We start from the raw sequence: 17,422 nt of genomic DNA on the forward strand, positions 1-17,422 counted from the left end.
TTGTTGTGAAAGACTTACATAATCTATTGTAACAAGTTCCAATATTATAGAGAGACATATTCAGACGTGGTAGTGTCGGAGTATACCGAGGATATGAAGTCGAACCGCACTCAATACCTTTTCAAGCCTTGATAATATCGCAAGATGCATATGGGACGGCTTTATGCGGTGGATCGTTGATCTCACCAAGCTACATAATGACAGCTGCGCATTGCGTTTATGAGTAAGTACATTTATATAATCAGTACCGTGAACTTCCGATTATTTTAACCAATCCACTCGAGTAATAATTTCGAGTGAGTGGTGAGACGACAATATCTGTGATAAGAATGTTGCAGTATCAATCAAAGGATTGTAATGAAATCCTGAGACGCAATGAAGACTCGATAATAAAATGAACTGTAGCAGTTTTACAATGAGTAGAATAGAGTAGAAGGAAGAATTTAAACTAATTCTTACTAAATCGTAAGTTAGAAAAAGAGATATAGAGAAAACAAGAAACGGTGAATTACATAAATAGCAATTTGTTTGGTCATTGTCATCGGAGTTGCGAATTCAGTTCCGCGTCTGTAGGTCCATAGAATAAGTTTTTTTATTATTTGGTTATTACATTGTTACTAGTCGTTTCCGACTAACCTACAATTTGTCTTTATTATAACTTAAATCTAGGTATATAACCAGGAGTACCCATCGTCTCAGTCTGTGTTAAAATAATATTTATACATGTCACTGCTGCATTTTTTTCTGTTTGATACTTTTGAGTCTGTGTCCTAGTCTGGTGGTATCCAAACGTTGCAATACTTCAATATTCTCATGATAGTGGAGTCTTTCCTCATGCCCCCTTGGAATTCTTTTGATTTCTTAACTGACTGTGGGTATCTGAAGGTCTCGATGTAGGTAGTGAGTTCTGTAGTATTTGGGTTCGCCCACAATACTTCTCAGGACTTTGTTCTGAAAAATTTGTATTTTGGTTATGTTATTCTTTGCAGGACATCCCCATAATTGAACTGCGTATGTCCATATAGGTTTCAGTATTTGCTTATATAATAGCAATTAATTATGTACTGATAATTGTGATTTTGTTCCAGTTGGCCAATACATTTTCCTTTATTTCAATTCCAATTCTTTTCTTTTCTTCTTTATGTGTTCCTTCCAGCGAAGTTTTGCATCAAGATTCATTCCGAGATATTTATCGCTATTGCTAAATTTGCGTAATTGCAATATTTTACTATATACACACAATTTAGCTTAATATCTACTTAAACCTATTTATCTATTTACAATATTATTATTACTACTACCAACTGATGCCTTTGAAGTCGAACCCAAACAATTAAATTACCAATACTATAAAAATTCTACTATTTTATTTAATATTAGAATGGGTAGACCAAGGTGCAGCCCGTATGGGGAAAAATAGGAATAAAGAAACAATGATTGAAAATAAGGAGCGCTTCAGGCTCCGGGGTCTGCTACCTAGCCTAAGTGATTTGGCAAATGTTCTAATTAAACAACAAAAAGTTATTGCATCCGCATAATATTTCTACGAAGTCCTATATGCCATAGTTAGTGCTTAAAAAGCAAACAGAATGGCTTTCGCACTGAACGACCTCCGATTTTCCATCGCATCAGATAAAAATATGAAAATTTTGTTCGTGCCTTTGAAACTTACGCCTTTCCTTCGATTTCCCCCCTTCTCCCCTAACATATCCGGCTTTGATTCCAATGAAATCATCTCGGAAGTGCACTCTTTCGAATAAAAAAAGAATTTTTAAAATCGGCCGACAATTGACGGAGAAATCGACGAACATAAAAATAAAAATTCTACTATTCTGATCTTATCCTCTGACTTGTTCTCTCTTCTCGGTAAATATTGAGTATCTTGACTGCTCTGACTTTTCTTGATTCTGAACATCTACTCGACTGTTTCTGATTCTTATTCTTGATTCTGTTCTTGATAAATTTTGTTGATAAAATATTTACGTTCACAATATCGACACTGATATTGTCTCAACTCATAATTATTTTTCCTTGTCACAAAATTAGGAATACCAATCAAATGATCTAATAAATTATACCACTAAACTATATAAAAACAAACATTATATTTTTCGTAAAATTAAAATTAACGTCATGTTTGACAAAAAGCAAAACACATTAGAACCAAAATAAAACACCTATACTGGTTAGTCGGAAGATAGTCTCAACTTGCAAAACCAATTTGGACCTATGAGGTGGAAATATAGGTTTGCACCAAAAATTCAAATCAACTAGTCATCCAACGCTGTGAAAACAAAATTCTTCGATTAATTACCAATGCCTATCGCTACGTAACCAAAGAAAAACCGCACGATAACCTGGAAATCAAATGGATTTGCGAAGTTATCCAAGATTTCGCCTTAAAACACAAAAGATTATTACTAAATCATAGTAACGTAGAAGCAATACAACTACTGGACAACGCGCAGGATATCAGAAGATTGAAGCGAACTTATATAAAGTGTATACCTTTAGTGTAAACTATAGCTTTAGTTAATATAATAATTTTATAATTGCGGAATGCATATTGATGTATTTATCACTCGACATGTATCGCACTCATCTTGTTTGTGAATTAGTCCAAATGCAAAAGAAATGTAGTAATAAATCACTACATAGTATAAAACAAAGTCGCATTTCTGTCCCGATATCCCTACGTGCGCTTAAATCTTTAAAACTACGCAACGGATTTTGATGCGGTTTTTTTCAATAGATAGAGTGATTCAAGGTTTATATGTATAATACATGCATAATATACTAAGGCAACATTGCTAATTTTAGAGGTTTCTAACGTGATGTCGTAAATTAACCTATTTTTTTAGGCTTATTTAGCAATTAGCAAAAACGCTGCCTAACCCTACGAGTTAGATCAAATTAATGTACTACAGTATTGTACACCATAAAAAGGTCTACAAAAAAGTCCGCGATGGTATATGTTTATCCTTTAGGGATAACCCACATTAACCATTTTTATTGTTTACTTTTTACGTGAGAAAATGGCTTATTTACGAAGCTATTTTAAGCAATACGGCATTAATCCTAATCGAATTAAGTACCTTAAATACAGTGCGCAATTAATATAGATCAATATGGTTCCTTACAGCATGTAAATTAAACAAATATTTTCGGAGATATTACAAATTTAAAATTTGCGTTTAAAAATGTGTAATGTAATAAAAATTGTATGAATTTAGATATTCCAAAGATAGCAGGAAATCTTCATAGTAAGTATAGGAAAAGAGGAATTGTTTTACTCCAAATTTAATGCGTGCAGGCCAAGGGCAGTAATGAATGAACCAAAAATACTGGATCTATTTTAATCATGTTTTCATTGAGTGACATAGGCATATATATTTTATGCCCGTGCAAAGTCGGAGCGGGCCGCTATGTTTTTATATACAACGTTCATATTTTTTCTGTAGTGTATTTAATTTAGTATCAGCATTGCACCCGTGCGAAGCCGGGGCGGGTCGCTAGTTAATTTATAATTAAGAGTTTACTAACAATATCTAATAAAGATATTATCAAAAAAAAATTATTCAATTTTCTTAAATATTGTAATTACATGGCAACAATTTTAATTTCAAAAAATATTTTTAATCACACAGCTCACAAAATCCTTACTAAAGAGAAACGATTGGTTGCAACTGCTAAAATATGTATGATATTTAATTATAAACTAGTTTAACTTAACTAAAGAATTGATCAATTTTATTTCAGTTACGAGAATGCTACCGTGTATTTGGGAGTCCATAATCGATCTGCCTTTGATGACAACGTACAAATATTCGAATCGACTCAATTAATACCTCACGAGAACTTTGGTTTCGAAGGATCCAAGATAGTCAACGATATTGGATTGATCAGGCTACCCCAACCCGCCGTCCTTACCCCAGCGGTTCAACTGGGTTCAATTATACCTCGGGCTGATTATCAGTCGAACCCTGATCAGGCCGGTATTAACGTTACTGTGAGCGGGTGGGGTAAAAATGGATACGCCAAAGGATATTCCGAAGTACTACTTGCCGGGGAGATGTTCATCTCGACCAGCGAGTGGTGCGAGTACTCAAACTTATTTAAAATCGGCCAATTCGTGTGTATACCTTTGAAGAATGACGGCAAAGAAATCGAGAGTGGTTCTGGAGACTCTGGAGGACCTGTGTTCAAGAGTGTTGATGGTAACAGTGTTATAGTTGCGTTGGTCTCGATGGGTGCTGAAGACTTTGAAGCTGATACTAACGTGGGATATTTCTTGGATTGGATTGAAAGAAATTCAGATCTCCAAACAGTTTAAAATAAAATTGTACTCAAGAAAATAATAAATAAAATTATAAAACATTATGTCGTTTGCTGTTACTTTATCCATACATGCATCTAATATTGTTCAATAAGTTCATTATCGCTGTTATAAGCCATAACAAATATTTTGTTTATTTCTAAAAAATAGGCTTTTATTGTTAGAAATGACTAGAAGTATAGCTGCGAATGACAAAAATAATATCACAAAAATAAGCTTCGACACAAAATAAGTTTATTAACAGTATTTCAATAATGTAACAGTAACATTAAGAAACATATTTATAACCAATAATTACTTCAACACTTCTTCTGCCACAGCATTTCTATAATAAGCACACCTTATCATAAAATATCTAAAATATTATCATTGAAGTTCTTAATACGTCGTAAAATAAAATTGAACGAGATCATATTTTACGTTCAGAGCTCCAAGTACGTACAGAAACTGCTTATAGTCACAGATGGTAAGCTAGTAAACTGTGGTAATGCATGACGCGACTCTTGGATTCTATCTAATTGACACATTCAGTAAGTAACATATACAATACAAGCGATAACCGGAAATCTAACTCCGTAGGTTTTTTTTAATGTACATAATAAAGTCAATATATATTTTTATGGGCAGGCTAACCTTAAAACAATTTCGAGAATATTGTAAAATAGCAAAACACGTGGGCCACCAGTTACGATAGCCTTATTAAAAAACACATTTACGTGTAGTTGTTTTAATCAAGCCCTCTTATCAGGCCATTAAATTGATGTATATCCTCCAGAACGATGTGCTACTTAATTTTATTCAAACCGGCGATCATGTATCAACTCCCACAGCGTCTTCTTTGACAAACTGGCAAGTGAAAAATATCGCCGCTCATTTAAACCAATAAAAACTTTATACGATTTTAAATACAATAATTTATATTAAATGCAAAACGGGCAATTTATATCTGTTGAAAACAGTCAAAGAAAGAGTCGTGAATTTCACTAGGAAACGCCAAATATAAAGTCGTGAGTCAAGCCGATCTTTTAAGGGGGTAACCTATAACTTATAATTTAAAGAAATCTATATTTTTTCATATTTTAAAAGATTAACTCTTTAAGAATATACCTTAAGAGAGTTTTTTCAAGATTTAAATTATTTTCCTATATATAACCGATAGAACAATATATAAAGAAGGTTCTAATCAAAATTCACCTAAATGGATTCAGTAAACCTTGAGATATAACCGTTCGAGAAAACTGTGTTTTATATGCTGAATTATTAAAATGGCTATATATCCATAAATAATTTAAATTTTGAAAAATCCTATTAATAGTATAATTTTAACGGCTTAGGCTTTGAAAATATAATGCTTAAGACTCTCAGAATGTTCCAATAGATAAAAATTACTGTTCTAGATAAAAATTACTGTTGTCTCAATAGAAAAACATGTATTAAGAACAGACTCTTAAATAAAACTCTTGAAAAATCGGGTCTTCGCTCACAGATCAAAATAAAATAAAATTTGTCTAAAATTATAGAAAAAAATATTTTGTTGGGAAATCTGCAATAATAAATTATAAAAAAACGAACGAAAAAGTGAACTTAATTTTATACTCTTGAAAAATCGAGAAATATTGTCACTGCTTGCAGATCATCAACTAAAATAAAGTTTTACCTAAATTAGTCAAAGAAATCAAATTTTTTTTAATAATATTGCAATAATAGTTCTTGGGAAAAGAGATTTAAAATACAAATTAATACGTAAAATTAATGATATTTGTGCAAATATCATCGTTCATTTAAATCAATGAAATCTTTTTAAGTACAATAATTTACATTAAATTCAAACCCTGTTGTGATTTATACCTGCTTATGACAGTAAAAGAAACGCCAAATATAAAGTGGTGAGTCAAACCAACCTGTTAAGCTCTCAAAATGTTGTAATAAATAAAAATGATTGTCACAAAAGAAGAAAACATGTCAAGATGATAAATTACAATGAAGAAAATATCCATTAATATAAAACCTGTTTCAATAATAATGGGTTGGAAAAATACAATTTCTATTTTTCAGTGTTCTTCAATTGAATTTCAAATACTAATTAACGATATGTACCATTTTGTAGCTTTTCTGGTAAAGCCATGATTCTGCCACTGTAGAATTTCTGGGATTCCTGAAGGAAATGAAATAAATGACCTTCACAAGCCGTTTTTGAAATCAGTTTTACGCTATTAGGAAAGTTTTGCAGAGGTCGATACAAATGGTTCTCCGACAGAACAAGTTTATATTACGGTGAATGTATCAAAACTTCCAAAGCAGTCGCTCAATTAGTATATAATCACTAAAGATATGTGTCCTAGCTTTGCCGTTATATGGAAAGCACCTTCTCCATTGGTCAGTTGTGGTTTAATTTTGAAGGTTTAGCAAAATGTCTTTCTAATCCTTCCTTGGCGTCAATGGTAGATTTGCAACCATTTGTGAATTATTTCTGATCTTTCTCGCATTTTATTGTGGTACATGTTGCACTTTACATCTACCGTTATGATTTGTTTAAAAAATGGCTAAATTACGCTTCATTTCAGCACTTATTCAGTAACAGAAACTCCGTATATCAGTACATTTTCAATAGGTCATGCAGTCTTATTTAAACGATTCAGCACTGTTTTTATGTGGACATAACCAAAGCCTTCGACAAGATCTGGTACGACGGTTTGATCGCAAAATGCGTGCGGTTAGGCCTCCCAGAAGACCTAACCGATCTCATCAAGTCCTATCTATCGAACAAATCTTTCCAGGTCAAGATCAGGAAAACAATTTCCAGCCGAAAACAAACCGATGCTGGCGTACCTCAAGGTTCCCCGCTGGCCCCAGCTTTATTTAACCTCTTTATTTCAAATCTGTCGAGAAAAGAGCACATTGGCGTCGCATTTTACGCTCAAGACACTGCTTTCTTCACGGCCGCCAGGTTCGAAGTTACAATTCATGAACGTTTACAGAAGCAGTCCGATGATGCGGTCAAGTGGTTCAAATTCTGGAGGTTGCAAATTAACTTCCTGAAAACTCAGGCCATTATTTTCCATAAGAAGCGATACGCACTGCGCTTGTCGCAAATTAAAATCGATACAGCAAAAATTCCATGGCTGGATAACGTCACGTACCTAGGCCTCCACTTAGACCAACGGTTCGGTTGGCATTCCCAAATCCAGAAAGCGATCCAGAAAGGTTTGGGAATAGCAAATCTGCTATCTTCTCTGATCTGCCCTCTTGGCAGACTTCCCATCTCCATCAAATGCTTATTATTTTACAAGATGTTAATTCGGACTTCATCCGTCGCTGCAGTCATAACCTTTGCCCCCATATGACAGTATCCAATCGTGTGTTAGCTCAAGTTTGCGAATCAATAAAATCGTCGGGTCCTCGTACCCAATAACGGCTGACCAACGGGTGCCATATCCCCAATTCAAGGCAGTAGGAGTAGCGATCCACAGGGGTCAACTGTGAGACGGTTTCGGTTTAATGTATTGGTAAGCCCAGGGCAAGTCTCCGCGACCAGGCATGCATTCCACCGCCCGGCTTTAGGTCAGAACAAAAAAAAACTCTTTTTATGGCGAATGTTAAATTCCACAGCAATGTCTCCAGATGGAATATATTTATCTACCCCGATATCCATAAAAATAATTCATTGGTTGGCATTTAACATCGAAATTTCCGAAAAAATTACAAAAATCATCTTCTGATATCTCCATTTTCAGAACGCAATAACTTAATGGTATTGTAAATTAATTATACTATGCTTCTAAATTGTCCTATGAACTGTCACCTTTCAAACGCAGACTAATAAAGCATTATGGAATAAGTATTACTATAGATCAGCGATTTTGAAAACATCTATTAGGAAAAACGATATTTAGTGTTTCTCCAACCTATATACTATTATATCTAGCTTTTTTCATAATAAAAGTGCATTAAACATTATTACATAAACAGAATTTGAAAATCATTTCAGTTTTTTGGATAACTTATTCTTAAAATGATACAACATTGGTTTTAGGTGTCGATGAAATCTGAACCCCATATGTTCGAAAACAAAAATGACGCTAGCTCCAGCGAAACTCCGGAACAAAAGAATAAAAACCGGCATGATCTGATTCAACGCTAGCTGATACACCCTCTTCTCGGTATCGACATAATGCTTCAGCGCGTAGTAGAACTCGTAGAGCTTCATATACTTCGACATGATGCCCATTTCTAAAATTCTCTGGAACCATCTTTGAAACTGTCTGGTGTAATAGACATTCTTCGGCATAGCCAGACACTGTTGCAGGTTCAAAACCGGGAAAACGCTGAATGACTTTAGTATATTAGGCCTCGTAATAATGAAACCTAAAAAAATAATTAATTAATTTTAAATTAAGAAGAAATTCCAAGTGAATCGGTAATTCGTATCCAGTTTTTTTTCGATAAAGGAAACAAGTTATTTATAATGTTATAAGTTTTGCCTATTACTCAAGCAATTTATAGATATCATTATAAATGAAGGGTTTTTCCATTGAGCTAAACCATTCATTCAGCACTTTTTTACTTCTTTGAAATCGACTAATTGCTGTAGTGTATGAGACGTTGTCATGCTGTAAAATAATCTTATCATGTCTTTGAGCGTATTATGGACATTTTTCGATCAATACACAGTTTAAACCGATCATCTGTTGTGGGTAGCGATCAGTGTTAACTGTTTCTCCAGCTTTCAACAGTTCGTAATATACAAAACTAAGCTGGTGGCGCTAGATACAGATACGGATACATGGGTCTTGCCACCAAAACGACAGCTTCACCAGTTGATAACAACCAGACAGAAGAAAGATAGCTAGTTAGATGAAGGATGTGGGTATGACTTAACATTGTAACATGAAAGGGGTTCAAATAAATGTATTTTGGTTAAAATAACAGGTCAATTGAAAAGTCCCCTTCCTACCATAGTAAAACACATTTTTTTGGCAAAATTAGTTTTTTTATTCAACACAATTCCCTTCAAGGGTGATATACTGATTATAGCGACCCTCCAACTTTTCGATACCATTTTTGTAGTACGATTTGTTCTTTGCTTTAAAATAGGTCTCAGTTTTTCCGATCACCTCTTCATTCGACGAAAATTTCTTACCAGCCAGCATTCTTTTGAGATCTGAGTACAGGAAATAGTTGCTGGGGGCCAGCTCTGGAGAACCCGGTGGATGAGCAAGCAAGCCCAATTCATGGATTTTTGACACGGTGCATTGTCTTGATGAAGCAGCACTTTCTTTTTCGTCAAATGCGGCCTTTTTTTGGCGATTTCATCTTTCAAACGGTCCAATAACGCTATGTAAATGTCATTGTTGATGGTCCTTCCTTTTCCAAGGTAATCAATGAAAATTATTCCATGCGCATTCCAAAATACAGACGCCATAACCTTGCCAGCCGACTCTTGCATTCTTGGAGCGGGTTCATGGTGTGCAGTCCACTCGGATGACTATCGATTGGACTTCGGAGTGAAATTATGGAGCCATGTTTCATCCATTGTTACATATCGACGCAAAAACTCGAGTTTATTACGCTTGGTCAGCTTCAAACATGGCTCCGAATCATCAACTCGTCGTTTTTTTTTGTCAAAAGTGAGCTCGCGCAGCACCTCTTTGCACAGAGCTCTTTCATACCCGAATATTCGTGAATGATATGATATACACGTTCAGCTGATATCTTTAGAGAGTTTAGTTGATATCTTTATATTGTCTGTTATTTCATTCAGTTTCAATTTACGGTCATTCAAAATCATTTTGTTGATTTTTTTAATATTTTCGTCGGTAACAACCTCTTTTGGGCATCCACTGGGTTCATCACCTTCGGTACTCATTTCAGCACGTCTAAATTTAGCATATCTATCCTTGATGGTTGATTTTCCTGGCACAGTATCCGGAAACTCGGCATCAAGCCAATCTTTAGCTTCAACTGTATTTTTTCCTTTCAAAAAGCAACATTTTATCAACACGTGAAATTCCTTTTTATCCATTTTTTTCACAATAAGAAGAGTTACTCTACTCAAAATGCTATAATTTACAAACTAATAATTTGACAGCTGTCAAATTTATACAAGCATCTTTTGAGGGTTAGAGCTAACTAAAAAACTTATGGATTTAATTTTAGTAGCGCGATCTATGTGTCAGGCCGGAAACTTTTCAATTAACCTGTTACTTTTAATTAATATTTTGACTTAAAGCTACTTAAACGAGATAGGTACGATTTTTTTAGTTCTCACATGGAGTTAAAAAAAAATTCATTCTTCAACAATTATGTTTAAAAAATACATTAATATAAAATAAAATAATACAGTTCCTAGACCAACAAATTGAGACTGATTTTATAGACAAAATAGTAACCCAACATTGTTTTATTATACTGTTAATATTTTTAGGCTGTCCCTTTAACTCTTCTATTTTAACACAATAAGGGCATAGCAATAATTTTGATATATATGATACAGTTAATAGCATGTTTTCTCCATTCTCTATGTCAGCCTTTTTAATTCTCCGATCCACATTTAATTATTTTTTATTTACGTATTTTTAGCATTTTAATTTTATAATTATTTTATATTTAATATTTATAATATTTATGTAGAATATTGTTTCATTAAATATTTTTGAGAAATAACATTTGGTTTTTATTTCAGATTTCATTTGTTAGTAAAATATGACGTCAGGAGTTAGTCACGTGATTTGTATGAAATCCTCCACCAATGACATGACTTCTTAATAAAATATTTTCTTTACAGGCGGCTGTAATTATAATTTAACCTAACCAATGAAATACAAAAAAATGACTTTGTCCTGCGAAGATTGCACAAAACAACTTTTAAATTATATTTATTAAATACACGTAATATACGTATTAAATGTATATACACACTCTATATACTGCTCTATGAGCTTTATGATCTATGATCTATGATATCTTTATGATATATCTATGATCTTAATATTGCACAGTTATAGCTAGTTAATCTGTTACAAAAACCGGAAATTTGTTACCGACACACCTGATATAATCCATATCAAACCGGTCTCAACAGTTGTAGCAAAATCACGAGATATAATCGCCAGATTGCCTACATCTCCAATGTAGGTGATATTATCCAAAACAGTGACACGTTCAGCCAACTCCACATCATATTTATCCTTAGCTATGTTAAAAAGAAGTTGCATTGCACTCAAAACTCTGATGGGGATGTTAGAGTTCAACAACTCCTTCGCATTTTCTATCGGAGGTCCATAAACTGAACCACTCAACAAACCAACGATCGAACCTTGAATGTAGGTAGAAACGATGAAGGATTGCATTAGAAAACTGCCTGAAATATACAAATTAATGTTAGTCTATAGAAAACTGTAGCAGTAAATTCAATTCAAACTAGTTCGGCTTTATTTTTTGAAGAAAATGTAGTTTCTATTTTATTTTAGCTCATAATATATCAAATTATTTTGAGGAAAATGTACATTTTTAGTTTAATTCGAGGAAAAGTGAATAATGTTGACAGTTATTTAAGTATCTTTGGAGACGTAACCGATAAAAACCAGTAAATATTAATTTAGAGGTTTCATAAACAAATATTTCGACACACCTGCATTAATATTTTTTTAGCTACGTGTTCAGTACACCATGGTCCGACTTGAATAGCACTAAACCCAACAAAGTCGAATAATAAGAAGGCAGGGTAGCAAGTTTGGGTTAAAAATAAACGCCAAGTTGCTGAAGAAATTTTCTAGCAAATCAGTTAAATTGTGTTTGTATTAAAGAAGTATTTATTTTGGATATAGAAGTCCTACTAATGGCAAAAAGCAGTATAGAGTAATTGTTAAATTCAATTACTTCGACATTCCTATACATAAAATAGCATGTTCCATTTATTATTATTGAGTTACTCAGTGTATACAGTGCATTCATCATTCATCATTATGATGGTTATATTTAAGTTTCATTTTAATAAATAGTTTTAGAAACTTATGGTAATGGCTTTCTCTGACACATCCCTATTCTTTGAACGCTTCCAAAGTGATTATTTTTATGTCATTAACAATGATCGCCCTATGGGACCAAAAGAATCTGGAGACAATGACTTCAAGACTTATTGGCCCCCAGGATAATCCAGCTCAAACTCACAGGAAATTTTCACAAGGAAGTGTTGATGAATGAATTATTTCCAGATGTTTAACAAGTCAATTGAAAACACCCCGGCCTACCATAGTAAAACACGTTTTTTAGCAAAATTAGTTTTTTTTACTTAACATAATTCCATTCAAGGGTAATACATTGATTATAGCGAAACTCCAACTTTTCGATACCATTTTTGTAGTACGATTTGTCCTTTGCTTCAAAATAGGACTCAGTTTCGGCAATCACCTCTTCATTCGACGAAAATTTCTTCCCAGCGAGCATTTTTTTCAGATCTGAGAACATGTAATAATCGGATTTATTACGCTTGATCATCTTCAAGCACTGCTCCGAATCATCAACTCGTCGTTGTTTTCAGATAAAAGTGAGCTCGCGCGGCACCCACTTTGCACAGTGCTTTCTCATATCCAAATATTCGTGAATGATATTATGTATACGTTCAGTTTATATCTTTAGAGTGTTTGCTATTTCAATTAATTTCAATTAACGGTCATTCAATATCAGTTTGTGGATTTTTTAAATCTTCGTCGGTAACAATCTCTTTTGAGCGTCCAATGCGTTCACCGTCTAAACGTCATTTCGCCACGTCTAAACTTAGCATACCAATCCTTGAAGGTCGATTTTCCTGGGGCAGTGTTCGGAAACTCGGCATCAAACCATGTCTTTGCTTCAACTGTATTTTTCCTTTCAAAAAGCAATATTTTATCAACACGCGAAATTCCTTTTTATCCATTTATTTCAGAATAACAAAAGTTGCTTCACTCAAAATGTTATAATTCACACACTAATAATCCGACAGCTGCCAAATTTATACACGCATCTTTTGAGGGTTAGGGCTAACTACAAAACATATGGATTTTATTCTAGTAGCGCCATGTATGTGTCAGACCGGGGACTTTTCAATTGATCTGTTATGTGAGATGGGAAAGATTCAAAAGTTGATGAAATCGCTGCCACGCAAATTGACTGAAAATGCCAAAAATTATCAAAAGTAAATTCATCAGGATATCATAAATAATTATTCCATTGTTGTCAACAATATAACGTATTTGCTAAAAAAACAGATGTTGTTAATTGACATATAAAGTTTTTATTTGCATTATATTTTATACTTGATTAAAAAGCAAGTAAATTGCTTTATATCTTTACCAAAGTAACACATCGAATTTGACAAAAAGCTTTGACAATGGTAAATAAGAAAGAATATTACATCCTTTAGCAATATAAAATGTTCAAAAATAGAATTATGTTTAGAGAACTGAAACTGAAAAATGAATAAATTACTTCCAAAAATGAAACATTCTTTTGATGCAAGTTTCATCTCTTGTTCAAGAAATGTTGATAGTACTGGCTAGAAACAGATATATTTTAATAACATTTTTTTTGCTTTTATGTTATTTTTTAACCAAATAAAAACGCTATTAGTTAATTCTAAATCCTGATAATTATAGATATTATAAACGTTTGCTCTGTAGAAGATCCAGAATTTTGGATTAGGAGGGGCTTAATTTAAGGTAGTATTCTAGTCTGTAAATTTGTAAAAATCGATTTTTTTTTCATATTTTTAAATTTTAACCCTTTAAGATTGTTCTCTAAGGAGAATTATTCAAAATTTAAGATATTTTCGGAGATATAGCTGTTTTAGTGACGCCGCGGTATCTATAACGCAGCATCTTAAACTGGAACTTCTTCTACTGATTTAATTAAAATTTGGTATGTGTCATCTCTATACATTATTTTACTGCATCAAAGTAAAACTATAACAAAAATTGAGTTACATGGACAGCTGCAATTTAGCAAAAAAAATGTAAATTGGGTTATATCGACAGATGTAATTTGGCAAAAAAAATTGTTTTACTAGATTTTTTAACTTTTCTGGACTCTTAACCTCTTTGTATCTACTACGGCGTTTACTCAATCAATAATGCCAAATTCTTACCTAAAAAGATCCTTGCCAGATATGTTTTAGGACTCCTCTGTAAAGAAGGCATACCAATTATCGTACCGAACAACATTAAATAAACTTTCGATAAAGACGTGTATAGACGCCCATCATTTGTTAGCCTCACGAGATAATAAAAAAACAGGGCGACTCCGAATAGAACACCCAGTCCCAGAAAAAACTGTATCACCACTAGTTCCGGTATCAGGCTATCCCAGATATTTGTAATTTTCCTGGGAATCAGAAACAGCACGTTGTTGGACCACAGTACCGGTGTTATGTCAAACATCGCTATAGTGTACAAATCGATGGGACCAACGAACATATCGGCGTACTCATTCGCTAAATCATCCAGAAGGGTCCCGAAGTAATAGGAACGTGATATTTCTTCAGTATATATTTGGTTATACGGACGATATACCAACTTCCTTCCGCTGATAGCTTCAAACACCTTCATCAGTTCTATATAAATCCCAGGCCGTGATCCTTGAACATCAAGTACCATAGGAGGCATTATCGACCATACTATGTACAGAGGACAACCCTTTAATACATCTTTGATATCCAGAGACTGATAGATGGGATACTCCAAAAAGTTTTTGATAGTTGATATATTTCTAACCTCAATGACATCTCCACATTCTTTAATAACCATTCCAAAAACGGTCATCTTGTCGGAATCGAGCAGAACTATATCAGACTGTGGTAACCGATAGTTCCACAACAACTCACCGTATATCTGGATATTCTCCTTCGAGGTGGTCATTATATAGTACTTGGTGTTACCTTTGATAAGGTCCGAGGCTATAATTTCTCTTAGAGTGTCGTTCAACTGTTCTAGGTTATTCTCGAAGATGATATAGCTTTGGGGTTTTTGTTTCAAAGGTTTTAGAAGGTCGGCCAAACGATCGATGGTCACGTGAATTAGAACCAGGTTCTGGAAAAACTTCGGGTATGTGTTTGTCTTCTCGGTTATATAAACATGGAGGAATTTGTTACTGAAATTGCTGTATGATCGATCGTCTATTTTTATTTCGTTGTTATCGACGAGTGGCCATAATTTAGCGTTGATTTTAACACAGAAACATAGCAAAAGTATGTATGTTATACACATAATGTAGTTGTAGTAGACAGAATGATCGCATAAATTGTAATAAAGTCGCCAGAACTGGAAAATGTAACATATAGCTTCGATATATTAGGGTGGGGACATTAGTTAGATAATAAACAGATACCAGATGATAAACAGATTACAATATTTATTCCAAGCAAATATTGAGGCCCATTTAATGGTCCCTGACTTGATGTAATTATAATGTTATCATGGCTTGCTTAAAAATTAATCAATTTCTTATAGAAGGACTATAGGGGCCTTCAGCGATTGTTGAAGTAACCATTTTCGGAAGTATTTAAGAACTCCTGTTAATTAGTGAGCGCTCAGAAGTTGCTGGAAGATATTTGTATGGCTGATGAATCAGTACGGTATCCAGTATTTGATTTATATACACATACAAATCGAATTTAGGGCTTATAGAATAATACGTTAGCGACAGATTTGCCGTTTCTGACTATACATGGACAAAATAAGGTGGAAAAACTGCTTCTCCTGATAGTTTTATAGGTTTGAGCTAATTATAATAATCTTTGGTAGAAATGGAGTCAATTTTCCGAAACAAGGATGATAAAACTGATATACACATGATATATTTCTCTATGCCAATTCTTTTTACATCAAATTATTTATATCCTTATTTTATTCCAAAGTCTCTACAGACTATGATCGGCAAATTTCAAACCAAAAAATCCCTAGGTGGTAACTCGCGGAACTGGTAAACATCATTAACTCCATCATGAGGCTGCAACATTTCTGGACGTCTTGGAAACACACATATATAGGGGTTATTCCCAAGAAAGGAGCAAAATCGTTTCTATCTATCTACAGGCCTATCAGCCTTCTCAGTGCCATTTTGAAGCTTGCCGAGAGGGCAATACTCTACGCTCTCAACTTTTTCATAAAGGAAAACAACATTCTTGACGAACAATTCGGCTTTCGCTCTCACCATTCATGCGTCCATCAGGCTACTCGTCTGGCCGCACACATCCACCACGCTCTTGATCAACGTAAAAAGCTTGGAACAGTCCTCTGGACCTAATCGAAGCCTTCGACAAGGTCTGGCACGACGGTTTAATCGAAAAATGCGTGCGGTTAGGCCTCCCAAAAGTCCTAACCTCTCCCAGCAAGTCCTACCTATCGGGCAGCAGTACAGGTCAAGATCAGGAAAACACTTTCCAGTCGAGAACAAAACGATGCTGGCGTACCTCAATGTTCCCCGTTGGTCCCAGCCTTATTTAACCTCTTTATCTCAGATTTGCCGAGAAAAGAGCACATTGATGTATCGTTTTACGCTGACGACACTGTTTTCTTCACAGCCGCCATGTTCGAAGTTACAATTCATGAACTTTTACAGAAGCCTAGGTCTCCACTTCGACCGACAGTTCGATTGGCATTCCCAAATCCAGAAACCAACCCAGAAAGGTTCGGAGATAGCAAACCTGCTATCTTCTCTGATCTGCCCTTCTAGCAGACTTCTCATCTCCATTAAATACTTATTTTACAAGATATTAATTCATAGTTGACCTACAGGGATTCACTGTGAGACGGTTTTAGTTTAATGTATTGGTAAGCCCAGAGGCAGTCCCACATAACCCGGTCCAACTTGTCACTCCAGGGCAAGTCTCCGCGACCAGGTATGCGTCATGCATTCCACCGTCTGGTTTTAGGACAAAAAATCTTTATTTTAATATATTTGTTTTAAGTTAAATTGTATTAAAGTAACTGAACAAAAAATAAAGTCAAAACTTAAAGGCACTTATAAATCATTAAAGAACCTTAATAACAACAAAATATATTACTGTTCGCATGATAACAATATGGTGAAGAAACATTTTAAACAAAGATAAAC

The 17,422-nt window shown here is 34.2% G+C and overlaps 2 protein-coding genes across 2 annotated transcripts in view; one reads left to right on the forward strand and one right to left on the reverse strand.

The window, feature by feature from the left end:
* The window catches only part of LOC143202018 (uncharacterized), a 27,514-nt gene extending 27,366 nt beyond the window's left edge, over positions 1 to 148 (reverse strand). The window contains exon 1 of the mRNA XM_076413287.1: positions 19 to 148. The gene's annotated coding sequence lies outside the window, so the exon portion shown is untranslated. The remainder of the gene's footprint in view (positions 1 to 18) is intronic.
* Positions 1 to 4,380, forward strand: part of LOC143202017 (brachyurin) — a 4,545-nt gene extending 165 nt beyond the window's left edge. Inside the window, exons 2-3 of the mRNA XM_076413286.1 lie at positions 51 to 223; positions 3,760 to 4,380. Coding sequence (XP_076269401.1) covers positions 51 to 223; positions 3,760 to 4,333 — 747 coding nt within the window. The 3' untranslated portion in view covers positions 4,334 to 4,380. The remainder of the gene's footprint in view (positions 1 to 50; positions 224 to 3,759) is intronic.
* Positions 4,381 to 17,422: the final 13,042 nt, after the last annotated feature.

The sequence above is a fragment of the Rhynchophorus ferrugineus genome, unplaced genomic scaffold (genome assembly GCF_030347505.1).
Source record: "Rhynchophorus ferrugineus isolate W39M unplaced genomic scaffold, kcgeb_rfMv2 rfM9, whole genome shotgun sequence".
Taxonomy (NCBI): Eukaryota; Metazoa; Arthropoda; class Insecta; order Coleoptera; family Curculionidae; genus Rhynchophorus; species Rhynchophorus ferrugineus.